The 12,534-nt window shown below is 40.2% G+C and overlaps 4 protein-coding genes across 6 annotated transcripts in view; 1 reads left to right on the forward strand and 3 right to left on the reverse strand.

Moving 5' to 3' along the window:
* Window positions 1-2,995, reverse strand: part of LOC134177264 (glycerol kinase-like) — an 8,979-nt gene extending 5,984 nt beyond the window's left edge. Inside the window, exons 1-6 of one of the 2 annotated variants that reach the window (XM_062644045.1) lie at window positions 2,774-2,995; window positions 2,481-2,560; window positions 2,243-2,349; window positions 992-1,069; window positions 852-931; window positions 10-147 (exon numbers count right to left, since the gene is read on the reverse strand). In XM_062644045.1, coding sequence (XP_062500029.1) covers window positions 10-147; window positions 852-931; window positions 992-1,069; window positions 2,243-2,349; window positions 2,481-2,560; window positions 2,774-2,845 — 555 coding nt within the window. In that variant the 5' untranslated portion in view covers window positions 2,846-2,995. Of the gene's footprint in view, window positions 1-9; window positions 148-851; window positions 932-991; window positions 1,070-2,242; window positions 2,421-2,480; window positions 2,561-2,773 lie in introns of both variants that reach the window. The other variant, XM_062644046.1, reaches the window with a different exon arrangement.
* Window positions 2,996-3,045: 50 nt separating this feature from the next.
* Window positions 3,046-3,676, forward strand: LOC134177267 (ATP synthase subunit g, mitochondrial-like). The gene is made up of 2 exons (XM_062644049.1): window positions 3,046-3,140; window positions 3,241-3,676. The coding sequence occupies exons 1-2, from the start codon at window positions 3,077-3,079 to the stop codon at window positions 3,543-3,545; spliced, it is 369 nt and encodes a 122-aa protein (XP_062500033.1). The 5' UTR covers window positions 3,046-3,076; the 3' UTR covers window positions 3,546-3,676.
* Window positions 3,677-4,388: 712 nt separating this feature from the next.
* On the reverse strand, window positions 4,389-7,477 carry LOC134177265 (26S proteasome non-ATPase regulatory subunit 9-like). Of its 2 annotated transcripts, none has more exons than XM_062644047.1 (7): window positions 7,337-7,477; window positions 7,167-7,269; window positions 7,002-7,106; window positions 5,391-5,467; window positions 5,228-5,329; window positions 4,908-4,996; window positions 4,389-4,704 (listed from the first exon to the last, which is right to left on the reverse strand). In XM_062644047.1, the coding sequence occupies exons 1-7, from the start codon at window positions 7,427-7,429 to the stop codon at window positions 4,674-4,676; spliced, it is 600 nt and encodes a 199-aa protein (XP_062500031.1). In that variant the 5' UTR covers window positions 7,430-7,477; the 3' UTR covers window positions 4,389-4,673. The 2 variants fall into 2 exon arrangements, with proteins under 2 accessions (XP_062500031.1, XP_062500032.1); XM_062644048.1 differs by having other exon boundaries at window positions 5,391-5,464; window positions 7,337-7,476.
* Window positions 7,478-7,504: 27 nt separating this feature from the next.
* LOC134177263 (dual specificity tyrosine-phosphorylation-regulated kinase 1A-like) lies at window positions 7,505-12,048 on the reverse strand. The gene is made up of 7 exons (XM_062644044.1): window positions 11,834-12,048; window positions 10,366-10,871; window positions 9,669-9,816; window positions 8,775-9,061; window positions 8,570-8,716; window positions 8,236-8,376; window positions 7,505-8,175 (listed from the first exon to the last, which is right to left on the reverse strand). Exons 2-7 carry the CDS (start codon window positions 10,837-10,839, stop codon window positions 7,606-7,608), a joined length of 1,767 nt encoding a protein of 588 aa, XP_062500028.1. The 5' UTR covers window positions 10,840-10,871; window positions 11,834-12,048; the 3' UTR covers window positions 7,505-7,605.
* Between the last annotated feature and the right edge of the window lie 486 nt (window positions 12,049-12,534).

The following is a 12,534-nucleotide window of genomic DNA, read 5'->3' on the forward strand; positions in this document are numbered from 1 at the left end:
ATGTCACACCCAAATTAGCCACGAGTCGACTGTTCCAAACATGCAACGACTTTCCTCCACAGCTCGTTGTACATCCTGACAATGATCCAGCAGCCACTTTAGCTTAAGAGCACTGAAGTAAGGATGAATAGGCAGCCCACACAAGTGCTAACACACCAAACACTGTTACAATACAAGAAAAGCACTTGTCAATGTTAACTCATTAAAAGTTGATATCAACCTGATAAACATAAAAATGAGTTGCATACCAAAGTTATCATTGAAATCAATCACATAACGTCTCTTTTCATTTTGTTATAAACCACTTCAAAATAGACGCGATTCTAGGTCTTTATTGTCTGTTACTCAAATCATCTCACAGACACAGAAAGCAAATAGTAATCAATCTGGCCTAGCATTCGCTAAAGGGCGTGGCAAACGCACTAGTGGGTGTAACTCTTTAGTAGTATGCTAACATTGATCTGGTCTAGCGTGCGCTAAAAGGGCGTGGCAAAACACACGCTAGTGGGTGTAACTCTTTAGTCTGCTAACTGGTTGGACAGTGTAGTGGCAGCAAGTGTTGTATTAAATGAAAACAAGGGTACACAACCGAAATCATACACAAACATGTACAAAGCATGCGGCAATACTTGTCACATATAAATTACTTATTTAATCAGCTACACCCTAACACGGAAGTTGATGCAATTGAGCATCTGGCGAAAGTGGAAATTTTGTATTATTAGTCTGGTCATGGCCACACCGGCCAGAGTGCTGCCTACGTATCTGTGTCCATGTGCATGCAAAGTCTGTGCATTTTCCATGCTTATAATGGCTACATTTAGTATGAACTATTTGTGTTGACTTCATACCCTAAGAGCATCTTTATTACAGTCAGCAGCTGACTGGATGAGAGACTGAGCGATAGCCGTTGTGCGAACATCTAGCCACACTATGGACAACATGATCATCACTCAACGCAGATGCTCAAGTCTTGTGGTCGGCTTCCTACCTATAGCATCGTATAGTGGCTTGCCAGTCACCTTGTCCCATACGACAGTTGTTTCTCGTTGATTTGTGATTCCAATAGCTGCAGATACATAAACAGATTTTACAGAAGCTAGGTGATGTCTAATAGCCAAGAGGATGGTCTTAAAATTTAGGTATTGCTCATTGTTTTGTACACAACATCACTGATGTTATCATGCAGATAATACGCATGCACACAAACAGACAGACAAACAGATAGACAGACACAAACAGACACACACTAACACAGACACAAAAATTGGACAAATGTCAAGCCCTCCACGTCATTCGACGTCAACCTTAGGGCCAGCTACGGAGATAGCTCCCCTGCCTCTAGAGACAGGGCCTCCATTCACTACGTGGAGGCTTAGGGCCAGCGCTACAATCCACCTGGAGCTTGGCTGGAGTCGTGCAGGTGCACCGACTATGGCGCAGCTCTGGGACTGGACACCAAGGCCCACGAGTGCCCGTCTGCTGCATGATGTTACTGCCAAGCCAGCAATCTTGTTCACCCCAGTCAATGACCAGGTGCTCATTTATACTCTTGAGTCGAGAGAAGCAATTGTGCGTAAGTTTCTTGCTTAAGAAAATTATGCCATAGCTCGCCATCACTGTGACTTGAACCTGCAACCCTACAAGATCCCGGATGTTTTTATTCTCCAAAGACACACACACACACACACACACACACACACACACACACACACACACACACACACACACACACACACACACAGACAGACAGACAGGCAGACAGACAGACAGACAGACAGACAAAAATCTTGCAGTGTCCTTGACAAATATCAATTTGTTTTAAACTAAGTAGTTAAATGTATTCTGACCCCCCTATGGGGTCATCTGTTGTAGCCTCAAGCGTTTGTTGTTGATTTAGAGAAACTTTACTTAAAGACTAGCTTTTAAGCTCTTGATGGAAATTTCTTTGGATTTGAAAAATATATGTATTTGACAGACAGACAGACAGACAGACAGACAGACGGACAGACACACACACACATGCATGCACACAGACAGACAAACAAACAAACAGACAAACAAACAAACAAACAGACAGACAGACAAACACACACACACACACACACACACACACACACACACACACACACACACACTAATAGCTGACAGCCTTCCAAACCTACGCGGGCAAGTTACCTCAATCCAACAAATTTTCAATTCAGTCTTTAATATTTATAGAAAATTTCGAATGTTGTCTAACCTTTAATTTGACTGACGTCAATTCCAAGTTTGCCACATTTCTCAACCGATCCGTCAATACAATTCTTCGTCGTTTCCAACAACCTGACAGCATCCACCTGACTCCACCTACATAAAAACATAATTAGGAGTGATCACGTGATCACCAGATGATGTGGACAAGATGGTGTGAGGTTGGTCTGCACAACATGTCATTGCAAAGCATTCAACTGTTGTATCCGTCTGCAAGACTGACTCACCCTTGTTGAGGGGAAGTTGGAGAGAAAGTTATCTGGTGTGTTGCCTCTTCGATTGCTTTGCCAGTTGTGCATGAAAAAAGCTAAACCCAAAAAATAAAAAATAAAAAATAAAATAAAATAGAAATAAAGAAATACATACACAAAAAATAAATCAGAAATTCAACAATTAAATACCTACAATAAAATGACTAATAAAGTGAAATTCTGTAAGACAATTGCGTCTCAGCCAACAACAAAAAATTGAAAAAAATCATCAAAAATTAGTTTGACTCTCAAATTGAAAGTAAAGCTACCATAAAGCGTGTTGACGTAGTTCCTTGATCAATAGCGGCCACCAGAGGACCGTATTCGTTTGTAAACGCCATCTCGTACAGACACCTGCTGATTATCCGGGCTTCTGCTTGGACTTGAGGCTGTGACGTCACGGAATATATCGTTCTTGATTGAGTCGTAGACAAGGTTGTTAGTAAAACGTACGTTGAACGCGGCAGAATCCGCAACTGTCTACTTAGACATATTTTCTTCATTCTAGAATTTTGCAAAAAGTAGTCACATGATAGTCATGTGATGAGTTACCATAGCCCGGATAAAGTAAGATGGCGAGTGGAATAGGACAGAGATTAGTGAGGCTGGGCAACAGAACCGTACAATCTACGCAAGGTAATCTCAATTGATTTGTAGACATGCGTTAACAGTAGAAAGGGTCTCCCTACAACAAGTATTGTATGTTTTCATTTTCTTTCATCTTTTTTCTCTTTAGCTGTAGCAGGTAGGACGGTATCTTGGTCGTATCCGCGGTTGGTCACACTATGGGGTCACGTTAGTCGTGAGATGGGTCCTCCTGGTCCGTCGCAGTGGGCAGAAGTTCGTCGCGGTTTCAGTCACATTATTGAGAGCGCAGCGACGGGACGATTTCTGGATGTGACCGTCAAAGAAGGCACGAGAAATGCGCTAGTCTTTGCAGAAATATGCTGCTGGTTTATAGCGGGAGAAATGATCGGCAGACGTTCAATCATCGGTTACAAAGCTGGAGAATCGCCGCTCGAAAAACACAAGAAACACTGAAGTGTCACGTGACTTGTAGACTTGTGTATGTTACTATGTAAATCGTGTCTTGTGGAGTGAGGAGTCATGCGTTTCATAGCACGGAAATGTGGTATTAACCAAATATATGATACAGTGGAATGTCTGAAGAATTGCTGGTGACTTTGTTGCGTGCATTGCATCTTGATCACTAGACTCACATCGACCTACGGCCAGTCTTGCAATCACTCAATCTCAAATTGACCTCTGAGTCTTGCTCTGCCCTTGTTGTTCCTGGATTATCTCTACTGGGTGTAGGGAACGTGGGTGGAGCGAGACTGGGTCAAGTCTAGCATCTTGCTGCATGCGCAACCAGTCATCAGTAGGATTGAAGTAGAGGCAGGCATAACTGCAGGGGGGAGACGGGATCAGTGAACCCCCAACTCATTAGGTGGGCAATTTTAGGTTTAAATGGTCCTTCTCCTCTCTCTCTCTCTCATTAAAACAAAACTGTTATCTACAATGTCCAAAGAAAAGCTTACAAAGCTAGCACTACTAACTATCTATAGAGAAGGACTAATACTTATCTTGAGACTTCATTGCTTGACCCCGATTCTGTTGTAGACGCATTTGCTGCCGTAAACCAAGGATGTAGATTGTGCTTAGAGTAGTGAGTTGAAGTTGGTTTTGACTATTTTCTAATAATACGTTTATATTAAATAAAACATTAATATTCATTTATATATTATTTAATTAGATTAAACGTTACTTTAAATAGATACTAAAATATATCATTAATATCAATCTGACCCCCTAAAATTTAGGCCTGGTTGGCCTGGTTATGTAGTTGAAGTTTGAAGGCTAGAGTGAGTGCCTGTGCAGGAATCGTAAAGGTCTGCAGTGTATTTAACATTTTGATTAATATTCACATGGCATTTGATTGAACCAATATTATTAATTCAAACTCGTCTAGTCTACTAGAGTGCAACATGAGATGTCTGCAATTGTAAATGTCGGTAATTGTAAATGTCTGTAATAAGAAGAAGAAATCTCTGCAAGTGACGACAGGAAGTAGACTGGCTTGAGTGTTGAGAGTATTTGGAAGATGCTGCTCTTTATAAGGTGATTGATTATTAGCTATTGGGACTAGCAGTACATTTCATTGATAAATCACATTGAATTTGATGGTACAATTTTACACCTTAATGTACAAACATACACATGTTAGAAGCAACATCCAATGAAATGGTGTGTGTGTGTGTGTGTGTGTGTGTGTGTGTGTGTGTGTGTGTGTGTGTGTGTGTGTGTGTGTGTGTGTGTGTGTGTGTGTGTGTGTGTGTGTGTGTGTGTTAGGTCACAAGTATGAAACTGCATACAGTGTATTCATTAGAACTGAATGATTACCCCAGCAGTGCTCTGCCTTCCCAACGTTTCGGAATAAGATTTATTTCTGCCCGATGATTGCCACGATGGACACATACTCTGATGGACCTCTGTAACACGACTGTCATTGACTGCATGAGCTGTCAGCACACACACACACACACACACACACACACACACACACACACACACACACACACACACACACACACACACACACAGACAGACAGACAGACAGACAGACAGACAGACAGACAGACACAAACACACACGCACACACACACACACACACACACAGACACAGACAGACAGACAGACAGACACACACACACACACACCACCTCAATGCTGTGTTGAACGAGAGTGCTGATATCTTCTAACGTCTGAAAATTGTTACATGAAATGCTACCAAACTGAATGAGTTTGTCACCAATGCGCAATCCCTATAGAATATCACATCCAGTCAGTAGACTAACCCATCACAAATACATTCACATAGCTTACTGCTTGGTCAGCTGGAGAATATGGTGCTACAGACTGAATGCTGGCAAATGGCTGTAGAACAATGCCTACTTCTTCTTCTGTAAATAAAAAATAACATCTCTGTATGAACAGTTCTACTGTAGATATGGGCCGCCAGGGCTGTAGGAGCCGGTCCGCATGGCCAGACCATTTTTTCTAGAGTAAACCTTCACCAGTGGTCTATTTCAGGGCCGTAGAAACCGGTGCTGTCGGTCTGTTTTAGGCCAAACCATCTTAATGGTTATCTAGCTAAGGCAGGTCGTATTGCGTAGCCATGTGTACGCGTATTACAATTGTTGGTAAAAAAGACTTTCAAGAACCTTTTATGCAATACATCAGGTAATATTGTAAGCTGAACGACTGCTCTTTCGGTGCATTATCTTTGGACCACACTCTTTTAGCGCTCGTTATGCCGGACCACTTGAAATGCTTCCTACAGGCCTGTCCAGGACTAGATATGGACTGACAGTCAATGTCGCATTACAGTTGACAATTGAATGAGTAAGTACAGTAGTGTAATCTTGAATGAGCAAATAATGAATGTCAGCAGTAGCTTTCCTTCCTAATAACTGCAGTTAGTTGAGTTGTACACGTATGAAATCAACAGATCAAGTAGTTTGGTTGTAAGCTTGATTACCAATTCATAGCTGCACTAAATCATACACAGCTGCATGGTGTGCCAAAATGTTTAGTTATTCACAAGAAACTAAGACTAACCCTAGTCCCAATATTCTAGTTGACCACATCTGCCCACAGATGTCCACAGTACTGCCCACTTTCCATCAGACTTTAAGACATACTACAATACTCACTCTTCTTATATGCATGTATGCATGCATACAGACAAACACATAAACAGATACAACATTACATGCATGCAAGTTGAAGTGGAAGTTACATGATTGGTTGCCCATGGTACCAACGAGCAATTAATGAGATCACCATCCATTCACTAATTTGAGTGGTACAGCAAGGTACAAAGGACAACTCTGGTTCCTACCGCCTGGTCAATAGTGACAGCATTCCTGAGTTAATTGCTGATGGTCTTGGGAGACATCTCTAAGTTCCTGATTTGTGGCCAGATCTATTTGTGTTCAAGGATGCCTTGCAAGGAACAGACTTGACAATGAAGAATCTATATCCGTGACAAGCCTAAATGGCACAGAAAGTTGCTGTCTGCAGTCTACAAGTTGTTTTGCCTGCTTTTTGGCAAGGCTTTGTAGGTTAGCAAGACAGTGATTTCCATAATGGTTTGATCGTCTGGAACAGGAACAAGCCAGTTGTTGACTGACCCCTGTTTGTCATAATACAATAAAAACATGACAATGTAAATAGCTCCTTCTCTAGTATGTCACCACTAATGAATATTCATAAAATCAGTGGTCAAAGTTCTTGTTGCCTACAGCAGTGGCTGTTTGCCATTGATTGCATCAGTTTACCTAAGTGACCCCCACATACTCAACACTCGCCTTTCTTTCTTTCTTTCTTTCTTCCTTTCCTTCTTAATTAATTAATTATTATTTATTTATTTAATTATTTATTTATTTAATTATTTATTTATTTAATTATTTATTTATTTATTTATTTATTAACCTCTTGTTTCTCTTGTTTCTACTCGTTTCTCTCTTGCTTCAGCATGTACTGCATGAAGACCTTTCTCGATGTCATTCATTAACGCCTTGTGATCGTTCTGAAGTCCTGCAATTCAATCTACAAGGTCACGTGATTGATCAAGCGACTGACGTTCACTTTGCTCACTTATAATTTGGTTGCGCGCAACTCGAACAGCATAAACGTCTATGTCACTCCTTGGAAAGTTCTCTGCATCAACTAAACGTCCGTTCATTCCAACTCCATTTTGCTAAAAACAAAAAAAAAGCTCAAAAAAACTTTACATTTTACGTCTTACTAAACAATCAAATAATCACCGCATCAAGGACTTCTAACAATTGCTTCATTTCTGCCTCAATGCTTTCTTTCTTTGCTATCAATTCTTTCACGTCTGTTGTTGAAGTCGCCATAATGCCCACTAACGCACGCTAACAGGCTACACCGTCTGGTCTGTATGTAGCAAATATTGAGCAGGGACAAGTGTGTTAGATAATATTGATTTTTTATAATAATAATTCTTAATAAACTTCAGATATACACGTGTACATGTGCAGTATATACACAGAAAGTGCTACATGACCAACCATCATTGCTGTACTACAACTCCAGCCATCGGTGATAAATGATCTTGATCATCACCGACTGCCTGACCTATTTGTTGACCACTATTATGTGTTTGTTCTACTCTAAGAGAAGAAGTTGGTTGATCCGATTTGCTTGTTTGACGTTGTGATTTACTGTCTAAATCGACTACCATCCGTTGCAATAGTCCTCGATCACGTGTAGGTGGAGACAAAGACATTTCTTTATCACTTCCCAGATTAAGCTGACTTGTGAGACCACTTGCACGTGCAGCACGGCTCTCATCATCACAATCCATGTGACCAGAAACCGGAACAATCTGATCAGTTTCCATGCCACTACTTGCTGTGTTTATTGCTTCGTCGGTTGTCTTCTTGAAGAAACTGTGTTGCAGAGCATCAAGTGGAGTGATTCTCTTCTTTGGGTTGTATACCAGCATTTTCAGCACCAAATCTTTAAATTTGAGATATTCCTGAACGGAATGGCCGGACTCTCCAGCACGACGTCCATTTGGACCTCCTGACTCACAACCTAAAATATCATGCAAATGACGAGAACCTGGTGGTTTGTACTCCTACAAAGAAAAAAAAGACGTAAAACTTGAATGTTACTGAAACACTAGAGAATGTATTACACGTCGTGCATCTCTTTGTCTCTTCAATGAGTAGCTGCCATCAGCGTTCTTTTCAAAGAACTTCCTCGTCTTCGTGCCGGGATCAAGAAATGATGCAGAAGGAATGCCCAGAACTTCCACAATTTTGTACATTTGGTCCACCTATATGTACAACAACCATACTTATAAGATAAACAACATGCAAACAAAGCACAGACAATGAGGCAAACAGACAAACAGACAGAAACACACGAGAAGAAAGACAACAAAACAGACACACAGTATACAAATTTGAGAAAACTATTTACACGTTAATCAAACAATACAGACAGAAAGCTCATGGAAATCTTCATACCTCATTAGCTCCACTAAACAAAGGCTCTCCAGTGTGCATTTCAACTAAAATGCAACCAAGACTCCACATGTCAATAGCCATGTCGTAACTCACACCAATAAGAATTTCAGGTGAACGATAAAATCGACTTTGAATGTATTGGTAAATCTTCACACATAAACACAGTCAAACAACCAACAAACACTAACATACTGAGACGTCTCACTCTACTGCCAAGTTGACATGAACTGCCAAAATCCACTATCTTAATTGCACTCCGTTTTGGAGTGCAAAGAAGTATGTTCTCTGGTTTCAAGTCACAATGTATTATGTTCAGTTCAGGAGATGAGAGAAAAAGCAGTGCAGTGCAAAGCTGCTGTGCAAACTTGCGAGTAAGACTAAGAGAGATGCCACGAAAGTTCGTATTCCTCAAGAGATCATAAAGGTTATAGGAAAGAAGATCAAATACAAGACAGAGATGATGCCGAAACATAAAATGACGACGCAGACGAACTACAAAACACAATGTATTAAAAGTTTTACGTACAATTGTGGCGATTAATAGCCATCCATTAATCCATCAGATTACATTAGTTTGGTATAAAACTGTCAAATTTAGTTTGCCCTCTACAACTGTTACTATGGCTGTGCAATAAACGTGTCTAGTAGGGATTTCTAACTTTACTTTTAAGCCCCAAACCAAAATGTTAGCCCCACATGTCTTAGCATCTGGTCTCTGTGCATCGGCTATTCTGCAAACACAACAACTGCCCACAGTCTGTCTGTCAACTCAACCACACCACAGTACACCGCACCACACCACAGTACAAAACAGTATAAAACACCACACCACAGTACACCACACCACACCACAGTACAAGACAGTATAAAACACCACACCACAGTACTAAACAGTATAAAACACCACACCACAGTACTAAACAGTATAAAACACCACACCACAGTACTAAACAGTATAAAACACCACACCACAGGACACCAAACCACACCACAGTACACCACACCACAGTACACCACACCAAAGTACACCTCACTATAGTTAGCTAACTAATAAATTACATCTTAACTACATAAGACAACATGAACACTTGTCTCTTACCAACATAATATTTTCCCTCTGTGTCATACTTTTGAATCAATTCCAACAGTTTAACCTCTATTCTCGCTTGATTTAGAAATGGCTTCTTGTTCTTGATGACTTTAATAGCAACATGTTCTTTCTCATGTGTGTCATAAGCTTTCACAACCTGAACAACAACGAACTTCAAAAACTGGCATTATAAAGACACACTCATTTAGACATCATATTACACACACACACACACACACACACACACACACACACACACACACACACACACACACACACACACACACACACACACACACAAACACACACACACACACACACACACACACACACACACACACACACACACCACACACACACACAAAGACTTAACACCGATAATGAAGTTGTCACACACGTGGCAACAGTAAAATTTCACATCTGCCGTCTCACAAACTGTATACGTGCAATACCCAAAAATAAAATGATTTATGACACACTGTTACTACACTATTGTACGCACGACAATACATTCACGTTAAAATACACTGTCCTATCATTGCAACATAACATCAACTTTTGCAATCAATTACAACGTTTGCATGATTTGAGTTTGCACAATGTTTACAGCAACAGCAGCCAAGAACAAGCCAGATCATGTGGACAGACAGACAAACACACATCAAAGAGTCGTGACTATTGCGTCTATCGACCGCCAACCTCTTACCTGTCCAAATGATCCCTTGCCAATGAGACACTCAATTTCATATCGATCACACCATTTCTCTCCATTCCTCACAATGTAGTCGTAGTTCTCATCATCATATCCAACCTTTGGTGCCGCCTTTTTGCTCGCACTCGTCTCTTCCGTTTCTCGCTGTCGCTTTCGTGCATAGTAATTCTCATTAATTTGTTTATATGTTTTGATGAGCTCGGTTGTCAATTTTCTTATAGGACGATCATAAGTGTGAGACTCTTGAGATCCACTGGCTGCAGACGAAGCACCTAACTCCTGGCTTTCTTGTTTTTCTCTTGTTTCATGATGTTTCTCTTGTTTTTGATTTGTAAATGCAACCTGCTGGTAGAGCTGAGAATGTGCGGGTCGTAATCGATGATCGACATGATGGGAAGCATGAACAGGCACACTGGCTGATGTGTAAAACTGAGGAGCTGCTGCCTCATAGAACTGGTTTTGAGACATTTCCACTTGATCATTTATTGTAACCCCAACAGCTGTGATAAACAAACAAACCCATAACCACACAAAAAGAGACAAGAAAATGGTAGTTTCTAAATTGTGTATTCATATCATATCATATCATATCATATCATATCACATCATATCACATAGTGTTTTTCAAAATCATTTCTGATAGCTAACATCATTTTCAAACAATCAAAATACCTTTTGTGCACAAACAATGTCTATGATTAGATGCAGACTAAGTTTTGCTCTATTACGATCAGCAATTCTGTGTGTTCGAGGGACAAGATCGAAACTACATTGTCCGCTCAAACTAGACATGATGGACATTGCGCAGAGTGAGGCTCGTCTCGAGCTCACTCACTACATCTTTTCTTGTTGTTATTTTCACTTGACATAGTTTCTTTTAATTACAGTTGTTGTAGCAGTGTGTTGCAAATATTGCTGTAGTAAATCTATTGATATCAATAAAGTTGTATTCACAAAATGCAAACATATACTATTATTTATTATTGTTATTATGGCTTCCGTTTAAAGATTGCCGCTTTTGTTAGAAAAGCTAGTAGATTCGTCAGGAACTGTAGGCGTAGTACAGTAGTGTCGCTAGCGGAGGTTTGAAGTCAAATTCAAACCAGACGCACAACCAGTCGTCCTACTCCTATTATTATAATTGCATTGTTTACTATTCAATTCACGTTATACAATTTTCATAAAACGAAATATCCAAACTACAGCGCTTGGTACTGTGTGATAAAGCACAAGAAACGTACAAGCCCGAGTCCCAAAATGGGGACCCTTCTATAAAACAGAAATAAAATGCTAAAACGTCTTCCCTTATTTAACAACGAATGTTGATCGACACAAAAAGGACAACAGAATGTGTAAAATGTAGCTGATTAGTTGACTGTCCAATCAGACGAAAGCAGAAACGAATGACAATTCTAATCGCTCATTCTAAGGCAAATTCTAGCTCCTCTAGAGCAATCCATACCTTCAATGTAGCCAAAAGTTGTGCCAACAGCAACGGCGCGTGCTGCTGCTTCTCTGCTAGTCTGCCACGATTTTCTCTCACTTACCACAAAATACGATGTGCTTAGGACCACAAAAATAGTAAATTTCCACAGCTGTTGACCGTCCTTTCGACCTGATCGTACGTATCTCGGCTTCTCTTTCCCTCACAAGAAGATTCAAACCCTGCCCGCTAAGGATGACATCATCAGATGACGTCATCATACGTCGAGACACCCGTACAGTAAAGTAAGTAACGTACACGCTTGTGTGTACTAACCTGGAGGGTTGCTACAACTAAAAATAAAGTTAACAACATTGGTAGTAAGCAGACTGTACTGCCGAACTGCGTTAAATAGATAAATAGATAGATAGATGTGACGAAGCAGAGTAACTAAACAATAATTACGACATAACTAGATAGATGGATGCTTGTGGGTTGTTGGTCAGTAAGGCCACTTTAGAGGCCTTCGAATTTCAGATGATTTGGTATGCATTTGACTAGAGACATTACCACATGCATGTATGGCTTTGCCTTTTTAAAATTTTAATTTTTTAAAATTAATTAATTCTATAGAACTCTCTTCTAACCTTTTTTTCTAAACCGTGTCTAGACAAAACGTTAAATTTAAATTTAATACTTAAGTATTGAAATGATGCAGTGGATGATCCTGTTCAGTGTGT

This window comes from Corticium candelabrum, chromosome 3 (assembly GCF_963422355.1).
Source record: "Corticium candelabrum chromosome 3, ooCorCand1.1, whole genome shotgun sequence".
In the NCBI taxonomy this organism is placed as follows: Eukaryota; Metazoa; Porifera; class Homoscleromorpha; order Homosclerophorida; family Plakinidae; genus Corticium; species Corticium candelabrum.